The sequence below is a fragment of the Schistocerca gregaria genome, chromosome 7, assembly GCF_023897955.1.
Source record: "Schistocerca gregaria isolate iqSchGreg1 chromosome 7, iqSchGreg1.2, whole genome shotgun sequence".
Lineage (NCBI taxonomy): Eukaryota > Metazoa > Arthropoda > Insecta > Orthoptera > Acrididae > Schistocerca > Schistocerca gregaria.
In genome coordinates this window covers 156,575,257-156,597,890 of record NC_064926.1, presented here as the reverse complement: position 1 = coordinate 156,597,890, position 22,634 = coordinate 156,575,257, and the positions used below count along the sequence as shown (strand labels likewise).

Sequence of the window (22,634 nt, the reverse complement as noted above, 5' to 3'; positions counted from 1 at the left end):
TCGAAATAAATCTTGCCCTGTACTATTCCGTCCACATTGTTTCCTCCTTTAGCACGGTTTTCCATAAAATCACTGCGATATACTTCCGATGCATATCGGGCAATTAATATCAAAGGAGTTAAGATGCAGTACAGTAATTTTATAATAGCTGCATATACTTCTGTCTCAGATAAGTCATACTGCATATTAAAGACATGTTTTGTCATGAAATGTACTTACCGTAATAGCTGTTCATCGTCTATTACATCTATTTTCTTGTTACGATTTCATAGCTTCCACTACACAGACGGTAGCTGTCTTTATGTAATTTTCTTGTACTGGCTGTGTAACATGACAGTATAATTTCACTCTGATATTATTATTGGCAATAGTTTTTTATCCAATAGTTCTGTCAAAGTACTGCTGCCGTAATCTACAGCTATTTCGTGTCGCATTTATCAAAAATACAATATTAGTAAGTTTCTTCAATTGTTACTGAAACTGAACAAGATACTCTCTCAAGAAGACTGGAAAAAAGCTTATTGCAGTAATAATTATGGTAATAAGTTACAAATCAGTGACATGGCCAATGAACACTAAAAGAAAGTAAAAAAAGAGAGTGTGTGTGTGTGAGAGAGAGAGAGAAACAGAGAGAGATAGTGTGTGTTTATGTGTTTTAAGTAATTTTGGTACGCATTACACTTGTATTTATGTGTATGGATCTGCAGATATGAAGGAATTTGTGTTTGAATCTAATAAAACCAATAGCTGCTTCATGAACTAATCTTGAATGGATTGCTTTACTGCTACATGTTGTAGGAGTAAATTTCCCTGAACACTGAACAATACCTTGGAATCAGGACGCTATGTAATTTGGGCATGTAGGTATATTGCAGTATTTCAGTATTTTTTTTGGGGGGGGGGAGGATGGCATGTCTGAAATAATGGTGTGTGAAACATAGCATATAATATAAACATTTATTAATACCTCTCACAATTTACAGAGAATACAGTGAGTTTAATTACATCTTGTGTACAACCAAAGGTAATCTGAACATCAAACCAAGGAGAAATACGTTTATTTTTACGCCATTACGTTGTATAAATCAGTCTCTCTGTCAACAGACCCAGACTAGGTTGTTTGCTATACGCCTTCACCTATTTTTCCCATTGTAACAAAACAAGACTCTGCAAAATCATACTCTCTCTTAGACATTACAGCTAAGGAATAACTTCCAAAGAAAACTAATCACTATTGTAGATGCAACATGCGAATTATGAATTACTGGGGCGCCCTGGCGCTTCTTCACACAACATACTAAATCTCTCAGAGCACTTTGGGTTTATCTTCTTCCTTTATGACGTTACGCAGGTACCGACATCACACATTCTCAAGCGTACAGTCGCAAGAACAATATACCACAACGCCTTAATGATTCGGTTTTAACATCTGACTGCCAAGTATGAAATTCTAGATCATAACTGAAATAACAACACTTGTCACTCCACATTATAGGGACATAACTTGAGGTGCACGTTTTCCCATAACGTTTATGTGAGAAGTGAAGAGGTCACTCCTCCACAGCAGTCTCTCTAAATCCATAAAAGTTCCCTGCAGCAATGATGTCGCCGCATACGGCAGTCAACACTTCCAAGTGGAACAATTTTAAAATAATGTCTGGTGATTATATTTTTGTTTAAGTTTCTGGTTTTGTGTTGAACAGTTCAATCGTGATGGACCAGCAAACTATGTGTACAGTTTTTTGGTGTAGCCTCACCCTGGAAATGTAAAGGGGTGAAGCTCTACTCATCGCACGAGGTGTGAACCCCAAAAAGGAATGTAAAATACGTGTAGCGTCACAGAAGTGTAATATCCCAGAGGCGATGCTACGCTCCGCTCCCAGGACGCATGCGCAGTCGGTTGACGCATCACCAGTCAGCAGACAGAACATGCGGGCCGATGGTAAGTGTCACCAGCTGGCGACCGCCGCATGCGCCGCAGGTGAGAACGTCACCAGTCGGCAGCTAGCGCGTGCGCAGTGTGTGGACGCGTCACCGACTACGGTCAGCGCATGCGCAGTGCGAGGACGCTACCGCCCAGTTAACGGCGGCCGCATCACCTGCCAGCGGCCAACGCATGAAGCAGCGCCAACGTCGCTGCAAGAAGTAGCGATGCGCTCCTCGTCGCTGCCCCGCCGAGCTCGCCATGCTGCATCGCTGCTGGGTGCTCTCCTGCAATGGCACACAAGAGAACAATCAGTTTCATGCAGCCTAGGCTTTACCATAGGTGCTATTGACAACGAAAGAAAGAATAAATTTACTGTTACCAGTCACAATTTTAGAGCATATGATGAAAATTAATTAAGACAAGTAATTGTTTACTAATTGTCATTAAAATTGCTACACCAGGAAGAAATGCAGATTATAAACAGGTATTCGTTGGACAAATATATTCTACTGGAACTAACATGTGATTACATTTTCACGCAATTTGGGTGATTAGATCCTGAGAAATTAGTACCCAGAACAACCACCTCTGACCGTAATAACGGCCTTGATACGCCTGGCATTGAGTCAGAGCTTGAATGGCGTGTACAGGTACAGCTGCCCATGCGGCTTCAACAGGAGACCACAGTTCATAAAGAGTAGTGACTGGCGTATTGTGACGAACCAGTTGCTCGGCCACCATTGACCAGAAGTCTTCAGTTGGTGGGAGATCTGGAGAATGTTCTGGCCAGGTCAGAAATCGAACATTTTCTGTATCCAGAAAGGCTCAGTACAGGACCTGCAACATGCAGTCGTGCATTATCCTGCTGAAATGTAGGGTTTCGCCGGGATCGAATGAAGGGTAGAGCCACAGGTCGTAACGCATCTGAAATGTAACGCCCACTGTTCAAAGTGCCACCAATGCGAAGAAGAGGTGACCGAGACGTTTAACCAATGGCACCCCATACCATCACGCCAAGTGATATGTCAGTATGTCGATGACGAATACAAGCTTCCAATGTGAGTTCACCACGATCTCGCCAAACACGGATGCGACTGTCATAATGCTGTAAACAGAAACTGGATTCATCCGAAAAAAATGACGTTATGCCATTCGTGCACTCAGGTTCGTCGCAGAGTACACCATCGCAGGCGCTCCTGTCTGTGATTCAGCGTCAGGGGTAACCGCAGCCATGATCTCCGAGCTGATAGTCCATGCTGCTCCAAACTTCGTCGAACTGTTCGTGCAGATGGTTGTTGTCTTGCAAACGTCCCCATCTGTTGACTCAGGGATCGAGACGTGGCTGCACGATCCGTTAGAGCCAAGCGGATAAGATGCCTGTCATCTCAACTGCTAGTGATACGATACCGTAGCGATCCAACACGGCGTTCCGTATCACCCTCCTGAACCCAACAATTTCCTATTCTGATAACAGTCATTGGATCTCGAGCTATGCGAGCAGCAATGTCGCGATACGATAAACAGCAATCGCGATAGGTTACAATCCGACCTTTATCAAAGTCCGAAACGTGTTGGTACCCATTTCTCCTCCTTACACGAGGCATAACAACAACGTTTCACCAGGCAAATCGGTTGGAAACTTTCCTCATGTTAGCACGTTGTAGGTGTCGCCACATGTGCCAAACTTCTGTGAATGCTCTAAAAAGCTAATTATTTGCATATCACTGCTTCGTCTTACTGTCGGTTAAATTTCGCGCCTGTAGCCCGTCATCTTCGTGGTGTAGCAATTTTAATGGCTAGCAGTGTATATCATCAATAAACTCAGAAATGGCAAAAATAATTCACTTCTTTTTCTTTGAAATACAAGCATTGGACAGATAATTAACATATACTTTTTCCGCTTATATCTCCTCAAAACTGGACCGATTAACATTCAAAGTAAATAATAGACGATTCTCTAAAGCAAATATCCCCCAAAAAAAGGAACAAAATAAAGCTCTGTTGGCTTGTATAATGTTGCACAGCCTCAAACTTTCTATTTTGTTTGTTTGGTCTCTTAGGCATGGCAAACTTACATACAGTGACAACCGGGGCGTTAATAGCTAGATAGTGTAAAATGAAGTATTCAGCAAGTCTGACGCTGTCGGCAGCATGGGATACATTGATTTGTAAGTAGCACTCTTTTGGGCTAGCAGCTGCAATCACTTTAATGAAATGATAACACAAATTTATAATGACGAACATTGCTTATTCCTTTTTCTGAGAGTGTGTCGAATCGCCGTTAGTTCCACATACTTAGCTGTGATCACTTGAACTTTAAATGTGAACATTCTTGATATGGCTTTAAAATGACTGCTATTGATACTGACTGAAAGAACAAATTCATTGTCATCAGTCAAAATTTATATGCTTCCACAACGCAAATTAAGATTTTAAACATCCCTCTTCAGGTTGATTTCTGTGCATCAATATGACACGTGCGTGTTGGCCTCGTCTTTGGGGTAAGTTGTGGCATTGTCTACTGGATAAAAATAAAACGCTATTTCTATACAGGTCTCATAGTCGAGGGACATGAAAGGGAATCAGTGGTTGGGAAGGGAGTGAGACAGGGTTGTAGCCTCTCCCCGATGTTATTCAATCTGTATATTGAGCAAGCAGTAAAGGAAACAAAAGAAAAATTCGGAGTAGGTATTAAAATCCATGGAGAAGAAAAAAAAACATTGAGGTTCGCCGATGACATTGTAATTCTGTCAGAGAGAGCAAAGGACTTGGAAGAGCAGTTGAACCGAATGGACAGTGTCTTGAAAGGAGTATGTAAGACGAACATCAACAAAAGCAAAACGAGAATAATGGAATGTAGTCGAATTAAGTCGGGTGATGCTGAGGGAATTAGATTAGGAAATGAGACTCTTTAAGTAGTAAATGAGTTTTGCTATTTGGGGAGCAAAGTAACTGATGATGGTCGAAGTAGAGAGGATATAAAATGTAGACTGCCAATGGCAAGGAAAGCGTTTCTGAAGAAGAGAAATTTGTTAACATTGAGTATAGATTTAAGTGTCAGGGAGTTGTTTCTGAAAATATTTGTATGGAGTGTAGCTATGTATGAAAGTGAAACATGGACGATAAATAGTTTGGACAAGAAGAGAATGGAAGGTTTCGACATGTGGTGCTGCAGAAGAATGCTGAAGATTAGATGGGTAGATCACATAAATAGTGAGGAAGTATTGAATAGGATTGGGGAGAAGAGAAGTTTGTGACACAACTTGACCAGAAGAAGGGATCAGTTGGGAGGACATGTTCTGAGGCATCAAGGGATCACCAATTTAGTATTGGAGGGCAGTGTGGAGGGTAAAAATCGTAGAGGGTGACCAAGAGATGAATACACTAACCACATTCAGAAGGATTTAGGTTGCAGTGGGTAGTGGGAGATGTACTGCCATAGAAATTTGCAAATAATTAATTCTTGGTAAATATAAAGGGGAGGAGAGGGCAGTGTGCTTGTGTGTGTGTGTGTGTGTGTGTGTGTGTGTGTGTGTGTGTGTGTGTGTGTGTGTGTGTGTGTGTGTGTGTTTTCATTTTCTTTGGTGTATGTACATATGGAGTGTGTACATGGATGTCTAGTCGTTTGTCTTTAGCAAGGATTTATGGATCTATAGAACGCTGATACTAATTAACATGGTGTTTAGTTTCATGCATGTTAGGTTTCATCTCGACTGTTATTGACATTGATCAAAACAATAATTATACTGTTACCAGTCACATCTCTGAAACACATCGCTAAAATAAATAAAAATTTAGTTCTTAGTTGTGTATCAGCAATAAACTCTACAAGCAATCAGATGGCCATGGTACATCACACCTATGTGGATACCTAGCTGTAATATTTATAAACAACTTTGAAGCCAATACTCTCAATTCCTACCACCATATCTGCAGAACATCATTTACTGCCTTACAACATATATGACATGATACTTTAACCAATTACACAAAAGAAGATATTAGTGAGTTAACCCATTTGTTTAACTACTTCCATGAAAACATAATGTTCATAACTGAGCAACGAGTAGGTATGGCATAAACTTTCTAGACCTGGCCATTACTATAATGAGTACCAGATGCCAATTAGAAATTTAACGGAAACCTACTGCAACACACACTGTGCAGACTACACTTAGGTCGTTATCTAGAAAATAATAGAAAAAGAATTTAATCTGCTACAACAATTACAAATAATGTTTCACAGAGAACTTTTTATAAAAGTATTTTATGTGTACAAATAGAATTTTTTTCACCACTTTCGGAATTTTATTTTTTTCTAAAGAAACAAGTATTTAGTAGATGAAATCGTTTCATAAAATAATGTCCTCTTACATGTGCATAAATGTTATTTTTCCAAATGAAATCCATGTATAAATGATATTGTAACCACTTTCTCTCATCTTAGGAATAGCAACACCTGTGTTTCTATGGAAATGTAACATCTTAACATTTTGGTATTATCTAAATTGTTAGAATGTTGTTTCTAAACGTTTAGTGAGACGAAAAGTGTGTGTATGAATATAAATACGGATTCTCATACCGTTCTCAAAAACTGTAATATGTCGCCACGATTAGAAACAATATTTAATTTTTAGGTTTTGTCTTTGTGTATAAAGTGATCAAACATCTGAAGATGGCCTCCCATGAATATTTATCATATAGCATCCAGACAACAGAGAGAGCCTCTAATTGTGCATCACACAACCTGCAAAGCTGAGCACTGACATTTTCTCCCTTGTGCTGCCGAACTTAATGGTGACTCACGTTTGTGTTACTTTTGCACTATCCCCGACCGCTCCACGTCTGTTTTCGCTATACGTGTATTTGTCAGTGTCACACACAAAAGGATAGGACACGTTGGAATCATAGCAAGTTCTGTCTAAGAACTTGAAAATGAATCTATAACTGAGAATAGAGTCAGACGGAGTTATAGCATACTCCCCAGTTATTGACTATGTCCATGGAGTAAATAGTAATGGAAACAATGGAGAAATTTGGGTAATGAATTGAATTTAGAAGGAATAAATAAAATTTAAAGGTTTCCAAATAGTATCGTAACTGTGTCAGTAAGAAGTTGGAACATACGTTGGCCTGAATCGAAAATTGTTTGAATAGTTGCCAAAGAAGAATTTTGAAGATTACCTGAACTGGTCGAATGACTAGGGAAGAGGTGCCGCATCAAGGAGAGCACACTTTATGAAACAAAATCAGGGGATAAGTTGATAGAATACATACTCACCATTAAGAAATAGTTAATTTGGTAATGGTTGGAAATGGGAAGTGGGGTAGGGATTGGGGGATAAATCAGTAGAGGGAGACTAGGATTTCAACACATTAAGCAGAACAATTGGAAGTAGGGTGCTGTAGGATGCGGAGAAGTCTCTCACAAAATACTATGGCGCATCAGACCATCAAATCGCTCGTAGGACAGACTAGAACAACTACGGTGTGACTCAGAATGATCGGAAATTTTGGAAGTTGTTGTGGCAAAACTGCGGGCCAGTTGGCGTCGAACGACATACAGAATGCTACTGGCACTGTCTTCCCACGTAGTAAACAGTAAACGTGGAGCAATGGAACGCTGTGTAGCGCACTTTTGCGGTAAGAGCCTGTTACAAGAATGGAAATTTAAGTCCGTGCGTCGAGAATTTCGGTGTCATTTCAACATCGGACGGCACTGTCGTGTCCTTTTAGTGCCTGCAGTCAACATGGGCGTCCGCTATTTTAAAACAACGAGTTTTGCAATGAAGAAGCAATCTGCAGGGAGCCACCGAACCGTTCGTGCGGGATACAATTCAAGGGCTGTGTAATCTGTTTTTAGAAGAAGCCCATAGTGCCCTATTCGAGGTCACGCAGAGTCTCGTAGTGTGTTCATCGAATACTGAAAGTGGATTTAATGTTCTATCCGTACGATCTGCAGATGTTTCAGCAACTTGAATCTAACGGTCTGCTAACGCGTAGACAAAACGCTGAACGCATTTTAACAAAAGTGCACGACGACGACAACGATTTAATGAACAATATGTGGATGTCGGACGAAGCTCACTTCCTCTCCAGTGGATATGTCACTAGACAGAATTTGCGCTAGTGGCCTCAGCAAAATCCACAACTGCTACAACAGACTCCGTAGCACGGCAGTAAAGTTACTGTATGGTGCGCTATGTCATGGAGCGGCGTTATAAGCCTCTACTGTTTTGAAGGTGACGATGGGTACGCCACCACTGTACCGTATCTTCGGTGTGTTGCCACTCAGGAAAGATTTGTTGCAATTGACCTACTAACAGCTGGACTCAACATGACGGAGCAACGGCGCCGATGTCGTTGTGAGCTGTGCGACGACTGTTTGGTAACAGTGTCAGTTCAAGGCACGGTGACACTGCATGCCACACAAGATCGCCTGAGCTGACAGCGTGTGACTTTTTTCTTGTGTAGCCACCTCATGAGAGGCGTTTAACATACTCGACCTCCTACTACCGAAGAAATTAAAGCAAGAATACGAAAGGGAATATCCGGAATCCTTTTAGAATGTTGGGCCCAGCAACGCATAACGTTTCTAGCTCCAGTAAGGTGACCTCCGAGGGAGAGCTCTCTTGTGGGTGTGATATTCAAGAAACAAAAGTGCGTGTGATATTCAGTAATGGCATACTCTGTAGTAAACATTGGCATAAATAAATAAGTTAAAAAATGGTTCAAATGGCTCTGAGCACTATGGGACTTAACTTCTTTGGTCATCAGTCCCCTAGAACTTAGAACTACTTAAACCTAACTAACCTAAGGACATCACACACATCCATGCCCAAGGCTGGATTCGAACCTGCGACCGTAGCACTCGCGCGGTTCCGGACTGCGCGTCTGGTACCGCTAGACCACCGCGGCCGGCAATAAATAAGTGTAAAGTAACTGTAGTTTCCATTTATCTCTATTCCCAAATTTTTCACCCTTTTGAAGCACCCTGAACAACCACACGAACAGGAAGTTTGGTGGAACTTTACCATTGCAAATCAATGGGACATATAATTCTTCATTGTGACGATCAAAATAAGCGGAACACGTAATGGTCCCCATCGCCCAAGTTTCGTAATGGTATTTCATTACCTATGGCAGTTATACTCTAATGACAGTTTGTTTTGCAAAGATTATTGAAACTACTAGCAGCTTTTGGTGGTTTACCACGAGGTCCTTTCAGTTAGAACCAAGTCGCTGGTTACTATTATTTTGCCTCAACATGTACTAATATGTCGGTTTTCTCTTTCATGAGCCACCCAGTTTTCACTGCTATTCTACTTCTAGCTTGTTAGAAACTGAAAATCCCTAATTGAATATCATTAGTGGCCGCGTATGACATGCGTGACGAAAACAAACTCTGCCTATGGCATTTCGAATATTGTTAAAGGATATTTATTCGGTATTTTGGTATCCAGTAACGGTGGACTTCGGTTCAAATGGCTCTGAGCGCAGTGGGACTTATCTTCTGAGGTCATCAGTCCCCTAGAACTTAGAACTACTTAAACTTGACTAACCTAAGGACAGCACACACATCCATGCCCGAGGCAAGATTCGAACCTGCGACCGTGGCGGTCACTCGGTTCCAGAGTGAAGCGCCTAGAACCGCTCGGCCACAGTGGCCGGCGGTGAACTTTGGTTACAGAGTAATACCTTAATTATAGTTTATACAGTTTGTCACAACTTTGAACAAAGCCTGCCATATTGAGTTACCAAGATGTACAATGTCCACCATAGACTAACGGCTCAAGTCTCAGACAGGTACAAAACAAGTGCGATGTAAAGTGAAGAGCCAAAGAAGCTGGTACACCTGCCTAGTATCATGTAGGGCCCTGTGAGCACGTAGAAGTCCAGCCACACGACGTGGCATGGACTGGTCTAATGTCTGAAGTACCGCTGGACGGAATTGACACCAAGAATCCTGCAGGGTTGTCAATAAATCAGTAAGAGGTGGTGGAGATCTCTTCTGAAACGTACATTGCAATGCATCCCAGATATGCTCAAAATGTTCATTTCTGGGGAGGTCGGTGACGAGCAGAAGCGCTTAAACTCAAAAGAGTGTTCCTGGAGCCACTGTGTAGCAATTCTGGACGTGTGGAGCATCGCATTGTCCTGCTGGAATTGCCCAAGTCTGTCGGAATGCACAATCGGCATCAACGGATGCAGGTGATGAGACAGGACGCTTACATACGTGTCACCTGTCAGAGTCGTATCTACACATATCAGGGGTCCCGCATCACGCCAACTGCACACGCCCCACACCATTACACAGCCTCCACCTTCTCGAACAGTCCTCCTGCTGACATGCAGGGTTCATGGATTCATGAGGTTGTCTCCATACCCGTACACGTCCATCCACTCGATACAATTTGAAACGAGACTCGTCCGACCAGGCAACATGTTTCCAGTCATGAACAGCCGAATGTCAGTGTTGACGGGCCCAGACGAGGCGTAAAGCCTTGTGTCGTGGAGTCATCAAGGCTCCGAAAGCCCATAGCGATGATGTTTAGTTGAATAGTTCGCAGGCTGAGGCTTGTTGATGGCCCAGCATTGAAATCTGCAGAAATTTGCGTAAGGATTGCACTTCTGTCACGTTGAACGATTCTCTTCAGTCGTCGTTGGTCCGGTTCTTGCAGGATCTTTTTCCGGTAGCACCGATGTTGGAGATTTTGTATTTTAGCGGATTGCTGGTATTCACGGTGCACTCGTGAAATGGTCTTACGAGAAAGTTCCCACTCCATCGCTACCTTGGAGACGCTGTGTCCCATCGCTCGTGCGCCGACTATATCTCCACTTGGAAGCTCACTTAAATCTTGAAAATCTGCCATTGCAGCAGTAGTAATGGATCAGACAACTGCGTCAGACACTTATTGTCTTTTATAGGCGTTGCCGACAGCAGCACAGTATTCTGTCTGTTTGCGTACCTCTGTATTTGAATACCAGGTATGCCAATATCAGTTTCATTGGCGCTCCAGTGTAATTGCTATCGCTGTGGCAACACTGCAGTACAGCGTCATCGTGCTGCTTTCCTATTGCAATCAGAGTAATTACGTACGAGGTGTGCGTCGTTCAGTTTTTCATCTGCAAACCTGTCCACACTGCTGTGTACCACCGGTAACACAACAAACTAACACTCTCGGAAGTAATTGAAAGAAAACAGCCCTCGGTCACTATTTTTAAAGATTTAACCAGGTTTCAACTCCAGTTTTACAAAAAGAGGTCATGACAACCATCAGCAGCGCTAATTTCCTACTCAAACCATTTCAGAAGAAAATGCTCATTAACACGAACCCTCAGCCCCCAAAACATCGGTCTCCATTTAAAATCCACAAACCTAATCATCCGATACGCCTGATATCTAATAGTATGAATAGTGCATACCATAATGAGGCCAAATTTCTACATGAAACTCTGTGAAAATCATTCGTTTTTGTGAACAATTTTTCCGTCCCAAATAGTCTCACCTTAGTCCAAAAAATAAAAGATTTAGAATGCAGTTCAGACACCAATTTAGTTTCTTTCGATATCAAAAATCTTTATACTAACATCCCCGTACAGAAAACGCTTATGATTGTAGAAATAAATTTACGTCGGTTCAAAAAAGATATTTCAGATGAAAAAATCACATACTTCATGAATCTCATTTCAGTCGTAGTCAGGTACAACCATTTCGAATTTATGGACATCTGTACCAGCAATCCGGTTGTCTCGCTATGGGAAATACATTAGCTGGTATCCTCCCTGATATTTTCATCAACTCCCTAGAAGAAAACGTTTTTAATTGTTTTCCAGCTGCATCACTAGGCATTCTTTCTTATTCCAGATATGTTGACGATATTCTAATCATCAAAGGACCCGCTGACGGTGCTGATCTTATTTTTAATTTATTCAGCTGGCTGGAGTGGTCGAGCGGTTCTAGGCGTTACAGTCTGGAACCACGCGACCGCTACGGTCCCACGTTCGAATCCGGCCTCGGGCATGGATGTGTGTGATGTTCTTAGGTTAGTTAGGTTTAAGTAGTTCTAAATTCTAGGGGACTGATGACATCAGATGTTAAGTCCCATAGTGCTCACAGCCATTTTTTACCTATTCAGTTATCTTCATGAGAAAATTTCTTTCACTATTGAATTTGAAAATGAGGCCAGTCCATTAAACTTCCTTGACTTGATGCTTATCACAGAAACAAATAAAATTTCTTTCATTATTTCTCGTAAAGCAACATATAGCAACCAGATCGTTCTTGCATCTTCTACTCATCCACAATCGCATAAGAAAGCCTTCTTTCATTCTGCTGTTCACCGAGCCATTTCCATACCACTTTCTAAAGAAAAGTTCAGCGACGAAATCAATTTACTTAAAACAGTAGCAGTTAACAACGAGTATAAACCTAACATAGTAGATGACGTCCTTAAAACGAATACTGCTAAAAGAACTGCTACGCTAGGTAATTCTGTTATCGAGTCTAACTAAAAAAAAAAATTAAATAAATATTCCTCTGTTCCTTTCGTGGGGCCTATCTCTTATCAGACCAAACTCAGTCTTGGAAAGAAATACGATTGCAACGTTGCTTTTTCTACTAATAAAAATTTGGAAAAACTTTATTCATAATTTACATTCTATTCGTTCCCCTTTAGAAAATTCTGATGTATACAAGATTGTCAGCAAAACATGCTCCTCTTACTATACAGGACAAACTGGACGTGCCTTCACTACCAGATATAAAGAACGCTTGCTAAGAAAAAAATGGCACTACCCTCCAAAATTCGTCTTTTGGTGACTATCTTCTAATTACAGGTCATTCACCTAAAGCCAACTGCGATAGCGGTGGTGGTGGTAGTTAGTGTTTAACGTCCCGTCGACAACGAGGTCATTAGAGACGGAGCTCAAGCTCGGGTTAGGGAAGGACTGGGAAGGAAATCGGCCGTGCCCTTTCAAAGGAACCATCCCAGCATTTGCCTGAAACGATTTAGGGAAATCACGGAAAACCTAAATTAGGATGGCTGGTGACGGGATTGAACCGTCGTCCTCCCGAACGCGAGTCCAGTGTGCTAACCACACTGCGATAGCAACATTTAGCACACAGAAATGAAAGGGCGTAGATATTCTAGAAGAATTAGAGATTTTCAAACATCTTGCTCGAAAGGATAGCCTCATCTTTAACAGCTACAGCGATGTAAGAAAAATTTTTTCAACGGTAAAGCCGTTATTCGATATCTGTCTTTAGGTCTTCTTGTGCAGGTTGTCGAAATGTTCTTTTCTTTCTAAGGCAGTCCTATGTTTTCTAATAATCAAATGTTTCTTGGCTGTATTCACGTCAATTTTGCATTCTATACGTTCTCATGTTTTATCTTACTTTTATAATCTTCGATGTAGACAAAATGTTATATTGTACGCTACTATCAGACAAACATTGCCTTCCATTATGTACCAACTACTGTTCATTTATAATCATTTCCGCCTATATGTCAATGTGAAGTAGCCTAAATGTATCTACGGCTACTAGATGGCGTGCTCGTTGCAGTGCCATGTTCACCTAGCCGCATTTGTTAACGTGGGCACCTCAGTTACACTCGTGGAAATGGAAAAAAGAACACATTAACACCGGTGTGTCAGACCCACCATACTTGCTCCGGACACTGCGAGAGGGCTGTACAAGCAATGATCACACGCACGGCACAGCGGACACACCAGGAACCGCGGTGTTGGCCGTCGAATGGCGCTAGCTGCGCAGTATTTGTGCACCGCCACCGTCAGTGTCAGCCAGTTTGCCGTGGCATACGGAGCTCCATCGCAGTCTTTAACACTGGTAGCATGCCGCGACAGCGTGGACGTGAACCGTATGTGCAGTTGACGGACTTTGAGCGAGGGCGTATAGTGGGCATGCGGGAGGCCGGGTGGACGTACCGCCGAATTGCTCAACACGTGGGGCGTGAGGTCTCCACAGTACATCGATGTTGTCGCCAGTGGTTTGCGGAAGGTGCACGTGCCCGTCGACATGAGACCGGACCGCAGCGACGCACGGATGCACGCCAAGACCGTAGGATCCTACGCAGTGCCGTAGGGGACCGCACTGCCACTTCCCAGCAAATTAGGGACACTGTTGCTCCTGGGGTATCGGCGAGGACCATTCGCAACCGTCTCCATGAAGCTGGGCTACGGTCCCGCACACCGTTAGGCCGTCTTCCGTTCACGCCCCAACATCGTGCAGCCCGCCTCCAGTGGTGTCGCGACAGCCGTGAATGGAGGGACGAATGGAGACGTGTCGTCTTCAGCGATGAGAGTCGCTTCTGCCTTGGTGCCAATGATGGTCGTATGCGTGTTTGGCGCCGTGCAGGTGAGCGCCACAATCAGGACTGCGTACGACCGAGGCACACAGGGCCAACACCCGGCATCGTGGTGTGGGGAGAGATCTCCTACACTGGCCGTACACTTCTGGTGATCGTCGAGGGGACACTGAATAGTGCACGGTACATCCAAACCGTCATCGAACCCATCGTTCTACCATTCCTAGATCGGCAAGGGAACTTGCTGTTCCAACGGGGCAGTGCACGTCCGCATGTATCCCGTGCCACCCAACGTGCTCTAGAAGGTGTAAGTCAACTACCCTGGCCAGCAAGATCTCCGGATCTGTCCCCCATTGAGCATGTTTGAGACTGGATGAAGCGTCGTCTCACGCGGTCTGCACGTCCAGCACGAACGCTGGTCCAACTGAGGCGCCAGGTGGAAATGGCATGGCAAGCCGTTCCACAGGACTACATCCAGCATCTCTACGATCGTCTCCATGGGAGAATAGCAGCCTGCATTGCTGCGAAAGGTGGATATACACTGTACTAGTGCCGACATTGTGCATGCTCTGTTGCCTGTGTCTATGTGCCTGTGGTTCTGTCAGTGTGATCATGTGATGTATCTGACCCCAGTAATGTGTCAATAAAGTTTCCCCTTCCTGGGACAATGAATTTACGGTGTTCTTATTTCAATTTCCAGGAGTGTAGTTTCCAACCTGTAACCGCGTAAGTAATGAGCAGCTCTTAGTGGCTCGCCATCACATTTTTTTTATCTTAAATACATTTGTGATTAATGCCCTTTTGTCATATTTATTATTTTATAAATGACATATAAGTACTGCCAGTCTTTCACGAATATTCTGTACTTATACTGTGTATCATACGTTTTTAGTCATAATTCTGTGACCATGTCATAGACCATTCTTTGATTTAAATTCTGAGGAAGACACTCCTAGCAGTGTTGAAACCCGGTTAATCTTTGAGAAAATAGTGACCCAGTGCTATTTTCTTTCAATTGTAACTACTGACGGTCTCTGAACGTGCACCCATGTACAAAATTTTACGATTCCCGGAAATGAAAACCAGAGGCAGATCTCAGCTGAACTGATGCTGGAGGGCGCAGAATAAAGTGGGAATTAAGTTTCCAACAACACACTCGGGGCATATCGCTGTGGAAATACAGGGGTGCACAAAACTGTGGAAACACGAAAACCGCAACAACTTGCAACAAGATGCAGAAAAACAGTTGGCATTGAAAACAGCTTACAGTCCTCTTGGAGTGAATGAATAAAGGTTATGTATGGTTTTCCAGGGAATCTTATGCCATAACGCCTGCAAAATAGTGGCTATTCCAGGCAACGATGTTTATAGCGATCACACTCTCGTCTCTCCAAATTAGACAAGTAAGGCTCCATAATTTTGAGATCTGGTGACTGTCGTGGTAAGGGGAGATACGAAAATTCGTCCTGGTGCACACAACACCAGTTCTGGACGATGCGAGCTGTGTGAAAAGGAATTCTGTCGTCTGAACACAGAATCGCCATTGGGGAATAGACCTGGTGTGTTAAAAATGGTGACATAATCCTTCGCAGTAATGCAGCGTTGCAGAGCAACCCAGAATCACATAGATCATCATGATACGGTTGCCCACAGTATCACCGAACCCCCTCCATGTTTCACTCTTCGCGGGTAAACTCGACCAGATGCTGTAAACAGTGTGTAGTAAGGCTCTTGCGACCAAATGGCTTTCTCCCGTTGCGCTACTGTGATTTGCATCACTGATGAGTGGTTCCTAAATGCCACCTCGCCACGCAGTAACCTGCTCTTGGAACTCCCTTCGTGCAATTTTGATGGTAACATGATTCACGGGTGTGACATTCAGTTCTCCAGTGACTTTTGCGGCTGCTGTCGTCTTACTTTTTGTGAAAGTCCTCTTCAATTACCGTCGGTCACCATTACTCAACAAACAATTTCGCCCGTGTTGTGACTTAGCGGAAGATGTTTTTCCGCTTTTCATGTATGCCGTGTAAACAGATACGTTCCCTTTTACAATACCAAACACTTCGTCTACTTTCGTTACGGCAGCACCCACCATATGAGCTCCTGCATTTTGCCCACGTTCGAATTCACATTGCTGTGAAACAATGCACTCACAATTGCTCACAACACTATTCTTTGCACGGTTTATACTGGAAATGTATTTATAAGTGTAGTTCGTGATCCGATACAACTACGCTACGTGCAGGACTGGCTGCCACCCGCATTTATGTTCAAGCATGCATTTACGGCGGGGTTTCCATATCTTATTCTAACCCCTGTATCTGTAGTGCGCCGCGCGGGATTAGCCGAGTGGTCTATGGCGCTGCCATCATGGACTTCGCGGCTTGTCCCGGCGGAGGTTCGAGTCCTCCCTCTGGCATAGGAGTGTGTGTCTGTCCTTAGGATAATTTACGTTAAGTAGTGTGTAAGCTTAGGGACGGATGACCTTAGCAGTTAAGTCCCATAAGATTTAACACATACATCTGTAGTGCGGTACAGATTCGAAGGCAAATGGTGGGTCGTAAATCTAACCGCACACGTCAAAAAAAATTTTGCATCACCCCAGTTCCCACAACGCTTGACGACAGACGTTGACTGTGGATATTGTATCACAGATACAGTCCCTTTGGATGTTCAGAGAGGCCACTAAACACGCCTAAAGATGAAACAACCATTGATGAGCAGCGCCTATTAGGAAAGGCGGTCCCGACAACCACTCAGTTCCAGTCATTCCACCAGAAACACGGCTCGTGCTGTCTGAAGTTCAACCATACCTGGACGGTCAGTACCACGGTTCGACCGCGTCCACATTATTACTTTGAGCCAGGGAGGGCTCTCTACAAGGAAAGTGTCGATGCCTCTCGGATAGAACCAACGCGGTGTTGTTCGGACGTGGAGGAGATACAGAGAGACAGGAACTGTCGATGACATGTCTCGCTCAGGCCGCCCAAGGGTTACTACTGCAGTGGATGAGCGCTACCTACGGATTATGGCTCTGAGGAACCCTGACAGCAACGCCATGTTGAATAATGCTTTTCGTGTAGCGACAGGACGTGATGTTACAACTCAAATTGTGCGCAATAGGTTGCTTGATGCGCAACTTCACTCCCGACGGCATGGCGAGGTCTACCTTTGCAACCGCCGGCCGGAGTGGCCTTGCGGTTCTAGGCGCTACAGTCTGGAACCGAGCGACTGCTCCGGTCGCAGGTTCGAATCCTGCCTCGGGCATGGATATGTGTGATGTCCTTAGGTTAATTAGTTTTAATTAGTTCTAAATTCTAGGCGACTGATGACCTCAGAAGTTAAGTCTCAAAGTGCTCATAGACATTTGAACCAAGCCATACCTTTGCAACCACGACACCATGCAACTTGATAAAGATGGGCCCAACAACATGCCGAATGGACCGCTCAATATTGGCGTCACTTTCTCTTCACCGATGAGTGTCGCATATGCCTTCAACCAGACAATCGTCGGAGACGTGTTTAGAGGCTGAGCGCCTTAGACACACTGCCCAGCGAGAGCGGAAAGCTGGTGTTTCACTGATGTTTTCGGGTCACATTATTTGGATCCGACGTACGCCGTTTGTCCGTCATGGAAGGCGCCGTAACGGCTGTACGATACGTGAAAGCCATCATATGACCGACAGTGCAACCATATCGACAGCATATTGGCGAGTCATTCGTCTTGATTGATGCGCTCCCATTGTGCACATCTTGTGAATGACTTCCTTCAGGATGACGACATCGCTCGACTAGTGTGTCCAGCATGTTCTACAGACATGAATCCTATCGGACATGCCTGAGATTGATTGAAAAGGGAGTTTATGGACAACGTGACCCACCAAACGCTCTGAGGGATCGCCGATGAGGAGTGGGACAATGTGGACCATCAGTGCCTTGATGAACTTGTGGATAGTGTGCCACGACGAATATATACATGCATCAATGCAAGAGGACGCGGTGCTGGTTATTAGACGTACCGGTGTGTACAGATATCTTTACTACCATTTCTGACGGTCTCGTTGTATTGTGGTACAACATGCAATGTTTGGATTTCATGAGCAATAAAAAAGGCGGAAGTGATGTTTATGTTGACCGCTATTCCAATTTTCTGTACAGGTTCCCGAACTCTCGGAACTGAAATGATGTAAGATTTATTTGATGTGTGTACATGCATTTTCTGTGTAACCAGCCACGGTATACTGTGAAAATATGCACGATCTTCCGGCGTAATCTTGTAGCTGGAGGTGCGCTCAGTTTCTATTTTAAATGGTGCGCTCGTGTTTTAGGTAGTCCGTCATCGAGATCTGGAGCGCAGGGAGTGTTTTGCCAGTGGCCAATTTCCCGAAGCAGTACAAGCTGGCGGCCGGGCGCAGCCCCCGCGGAGCGCAGTTTATCAGAACCCACGGAGCCGTCCTGTGTGTTGGCAGCGGCGCCCTACGAGTGTCGACCCTCAGGTGAAGCTCCGTTGTCCGCCGGAAGTGGCGGCTTGTGCTCCAGCGCTGGAGTCGAGGGCTGCGGGCAGCCGGAAGCAGCCAGCGCTTCCGGCGTCCGGGCCCGCTGCTACACACACTCGCTCTTCGAGTGCCCTATTTAACATCGGCGGCCGTAGTCGATCTCGTGAGTGCGCCTGAGTCTTAGAGTTCATATTAGCTTTCCACAAAACGTAACGTGATTACTGCCACGGTAATAGTCGTCTACCCACGTAGGATTTTGTTTATTCTTGTATCATCAAGGAGTATCGAGGTATTTATATTGCAGCAGATCTACATGTGTTCTAGTCTGTCAAGGGGAGAATGTGATCGTAATATTACCCTTTAAAAATATTTACTGTTTTAATTTAGTCGTTTTCACTTTCCTTTACTAAAAAAAAAAGGTTCCAATGGCTCTAAGCACTATGGGACTTAACATCTGAGGCCATCAGTCCCCTGGACTTAGAACTACTTAAACCTAACTAACCGAAGGACATTACACACATCCATCCCCGAGGCAGGATTCGAACCTGTAAACGTAGCAGTTAGGGACTGAGGCGCCTAGAACCGCTCGGCCACGGTTGCCGGCTCCTTTACTCACTTCACATTATATCTCTATCAAGATTTTACTTCAAATTTTTCATCTTTCAATTCCCTACGAAAACAAGCCCGATACATTGGAAAGCTCACATCGTCTTTTCGGGCGGTTATCCAGTAATGTATGTGTATATCACAACGCCGTGGTTTACACAACGCTATGACAGAGTAAACAGTCTTACTGTCAAAACTTAAAGTTTTTATCTTATTTTTTATTTCCCTTCACGTTAACAATATTTCGAATTTTCTCCTGTTTACAGAGTGAATGAGGCGGGAGGCAGGATGTAGCTCTATCTCTCCCTTCTCAAGTACTAGCTCGCTTTCATGTTCATCGACTGAAAGCTAGTTTCTGTACATGTTGCATATGACCTGCTGCTCCCTGTTTTTTTTTTGTGTGGTTAGCCATTCAGCACTTTACAAACTTTTTCCTCGATACAGAAATGAAGGTTTTTGTTTCTTGTATGTAATCACTAAGGTACGTCAGAATTGTCAGAATTGTCTCGAATGGTTCAAATGGCTCTGAGCATTATGGGACTTAATATCGGACGTCATCAGTCCCCTAGAACTTAGAACTACTTAAACGTAACCAACCTAAGGACATCACACACATCCATGCCCGAGACAGGATTCGAACCTGCGACCGCAGCGTTCGCGCGGTTCCAGACTGAAGCACCTAGAACCGCTCGGCTGCCATCTTTGTCTCGAATATTCTTAAATTCCTCCAGAACCACAGATTGACTTTTACTAGTCATTCCATATTTCGGTAGATAATTCGTGTTAGTATTATGCATTCATGGCTAATTAATCGTATGGTTGAGTAATACGCACGCTTTTAACCACCTGTTTTTTTTTAATGCTGGGATTAGTTGCTTCCTGCTGCGGGAGTGTATTTTGCAACCGTCATATGTTACGCTTACCAAGTGGAACATTCCATAACAAGGGTCTGTTTTCAAAACGCGAAGCCGTTTGTTGATCACAAATGTGTGTGGGTACTTAATTAGACTAGCGAATGTCGAAAAGAATATTGGATTATTTATATGTTTCCCATTGTATACCACTAACTGTAAATTTCACTACCTGTTTATATTGCTGGTAATATATTACAGCAGCTTTCTAGTGAAGATGGTAGATCAACTTTACTACAGCCAATCTTGTAACACAGGAGAGACAGTTCATTTCATCACAGTCATTTTTTACCTGGTTGTAGCACACTACTTCACGAGACTATATCTAGATGCCTCTACAAGACTGAAAGCTACAGTTGGCGGACAAAAATATGGAAAAATTAAAAACGCAACACACGAGCGTTCCTGATACCATGTAGTAAAAATGTTAACATTCTAAACAGCTTTCGAGTCTTTTCTTTCTTTTGCTTGTGTCGTTTTTTTGCCGGAGACGCAGGGTCGGCATGGTTAATCGGATGTGGCAATGTTAGTTGAAGGGGTGACCGGATGACTTTCCTGCAGCCACCCCGTACCCCCAGGAAGGAGTTAGTTTACCCCAACAGTCTGCATCTAGTGTAATCCATGGAATAGTGCGTAAGTGTTCAGATGTCTGAGAGCTGTGTGACTGAGGTGGGACGTGGGACCAGCCCCGTATTCACCTAGGGGGATGTGGAAAACCGCATAAAAACCACATCGAGGCTGGCTGGCACACCGTTAATCCGCCGGGCGGATTCGATCCGGGGCCGGCGCGCCTACCCGAGTCCAGGAAGCAGCGCGTTAGCACGCTCGGCTAACATGGCGGGTTAAGCCAATCTTATACCATTCTTCCTGCAAAATAGTTGCATGTCCCCGTGACTATGATGGAAATGATCACGCATTCCTCTCTCCAATGTACAACATAAAGGCTCTATGATACCGAGATCTGGTGACAGTGGTTACCAGGGTAGATAAGCTACTCATCCTCGTGCTCACAAAACACGGCCGAGAGCTGTGTGAACAGATGACATGTCGTTTTGGAACACAGCAGTCTATCAGCCAAAGTGGTCGCATAGTTATTGGCGCTAATGTGACCATGTAGAGTTACCTTGGGGCCAGTGCAATATCACGATATGGCTGCCCAAATAACCCCACCCCCCAAATCTCCATCATCTTTCACTTTTCTGCCTTTTGCTTATGCATTTTTCCCGCAATGACGCAGGGTCGGCATGGTTAATCGGACCTGGCAAAGTTAATTTGAGGGGTAGCTGGATGCCTTTCCTGCCGCCACCCCGTACCCCCAGGGACGGAATTAGTGTACCCCAACTGTCTCTGTCTAGTGTAATCCATGGAATGGTGCGAATGTGGTCAGATGTCTGAGAGCCGTGTAACTGAGACAGGACATGGAGACCAGCCCGGTATTCACCTAGTGGGATGTGAGAAACCGCCTAAAAACCACATCCAAGCTGGCCGACACACCAGCCTCCGTCGTTAAGTCGCTGGGCGGATTCGATCCGTCCCGGCGCGCCTACCCTAGCCCAGGAAGCAGCGCATTAGCGCTCTCGGCTAACCTGGCTGGTCCCCATCATCTTTCACTCTTAGGACGTAAGTTCGGCCAGCAAGACTCATTCAACAAAATTACTTTCTTCCATTGTTCCGCAGCCCAGGTTATATGACTTCGGCAACACGTTTCCCGGTTAGGGGCATTAGCATCACTAAAGATTTATTTTCTAATTCCTATCCGCCCGGCAATTCTCTACTTCTGGGGTTGTCATCGTGTTGGTTTTGCGGTGACAGGATCCGCGAGTGTGACATTAGGCTCTGCAACGGCTTTTACAACTGTCGTCTCCTTATTTTTCGTCACAGTCTACTTTGCTCACCGTCTGTCACGATCACTCAACACTCGCTTCCGTGTATGTGGTATAAATCTTAGATATGACGTCTATTAAAACACCAAACAATTCCGCTACCTTGGTTACTGAAACATCCACCACACGAACACCGTCAAGTCGACCACGTTCAGACTCGCTTAGCTCCGGTATCAAGCTCTCACAACTACAGAGAACGTATTTCTGACCACGACAAACGCTTGGCGCGTATTAAGGACAGTTTAGCCGGCCGCTGTTGCCAATCGGTTCTAGGCGCTCCAGTCCGGAATCGCGCTGCTGGTACGGTCGCACGTTCGAATCCTGGCTCGCGCATGGATGTGTATGATGTCCTTAGGTTAGTTAGCTTTCAGTAGTTCTAAGTGTAGGGGAGTGATGACCTCAGATGTTAAGTCCCATAGTGTTTAGAGCCATTAGAACCAGTTTTGAAGAACAATTCACAGGTTCGCTAGCGGCCAAATCCA

The 22,634-nt window shown here is 44.2% G+C and overlaps 1 protein-coding gene across 1 annotated transcript in view; it reads right to left on the bottom strand.

Annotated features, from left to right (window-relative positions):
• Positions 1-940: 940 nt before the first annotated feature.
• LOC126281509 (hemicentin-2-like) overlaps positions 941-22,634 on the bottom strand; it is a 2,121,475-nt gene continuing 2,099,781 nt past the window's right edge. Inside the window, exon 6 of the mRNA XM_049980531.1 lies at positions 941-2,211. Coding sequence (XP_049836488.1) covers positions 2,096-2,211 — 116 coding nt within the window. The 3' untranslated portion in view covers positions 941-2,095. The remainder of the gene's footprint in view (positions 2,212-22,634) is intronic.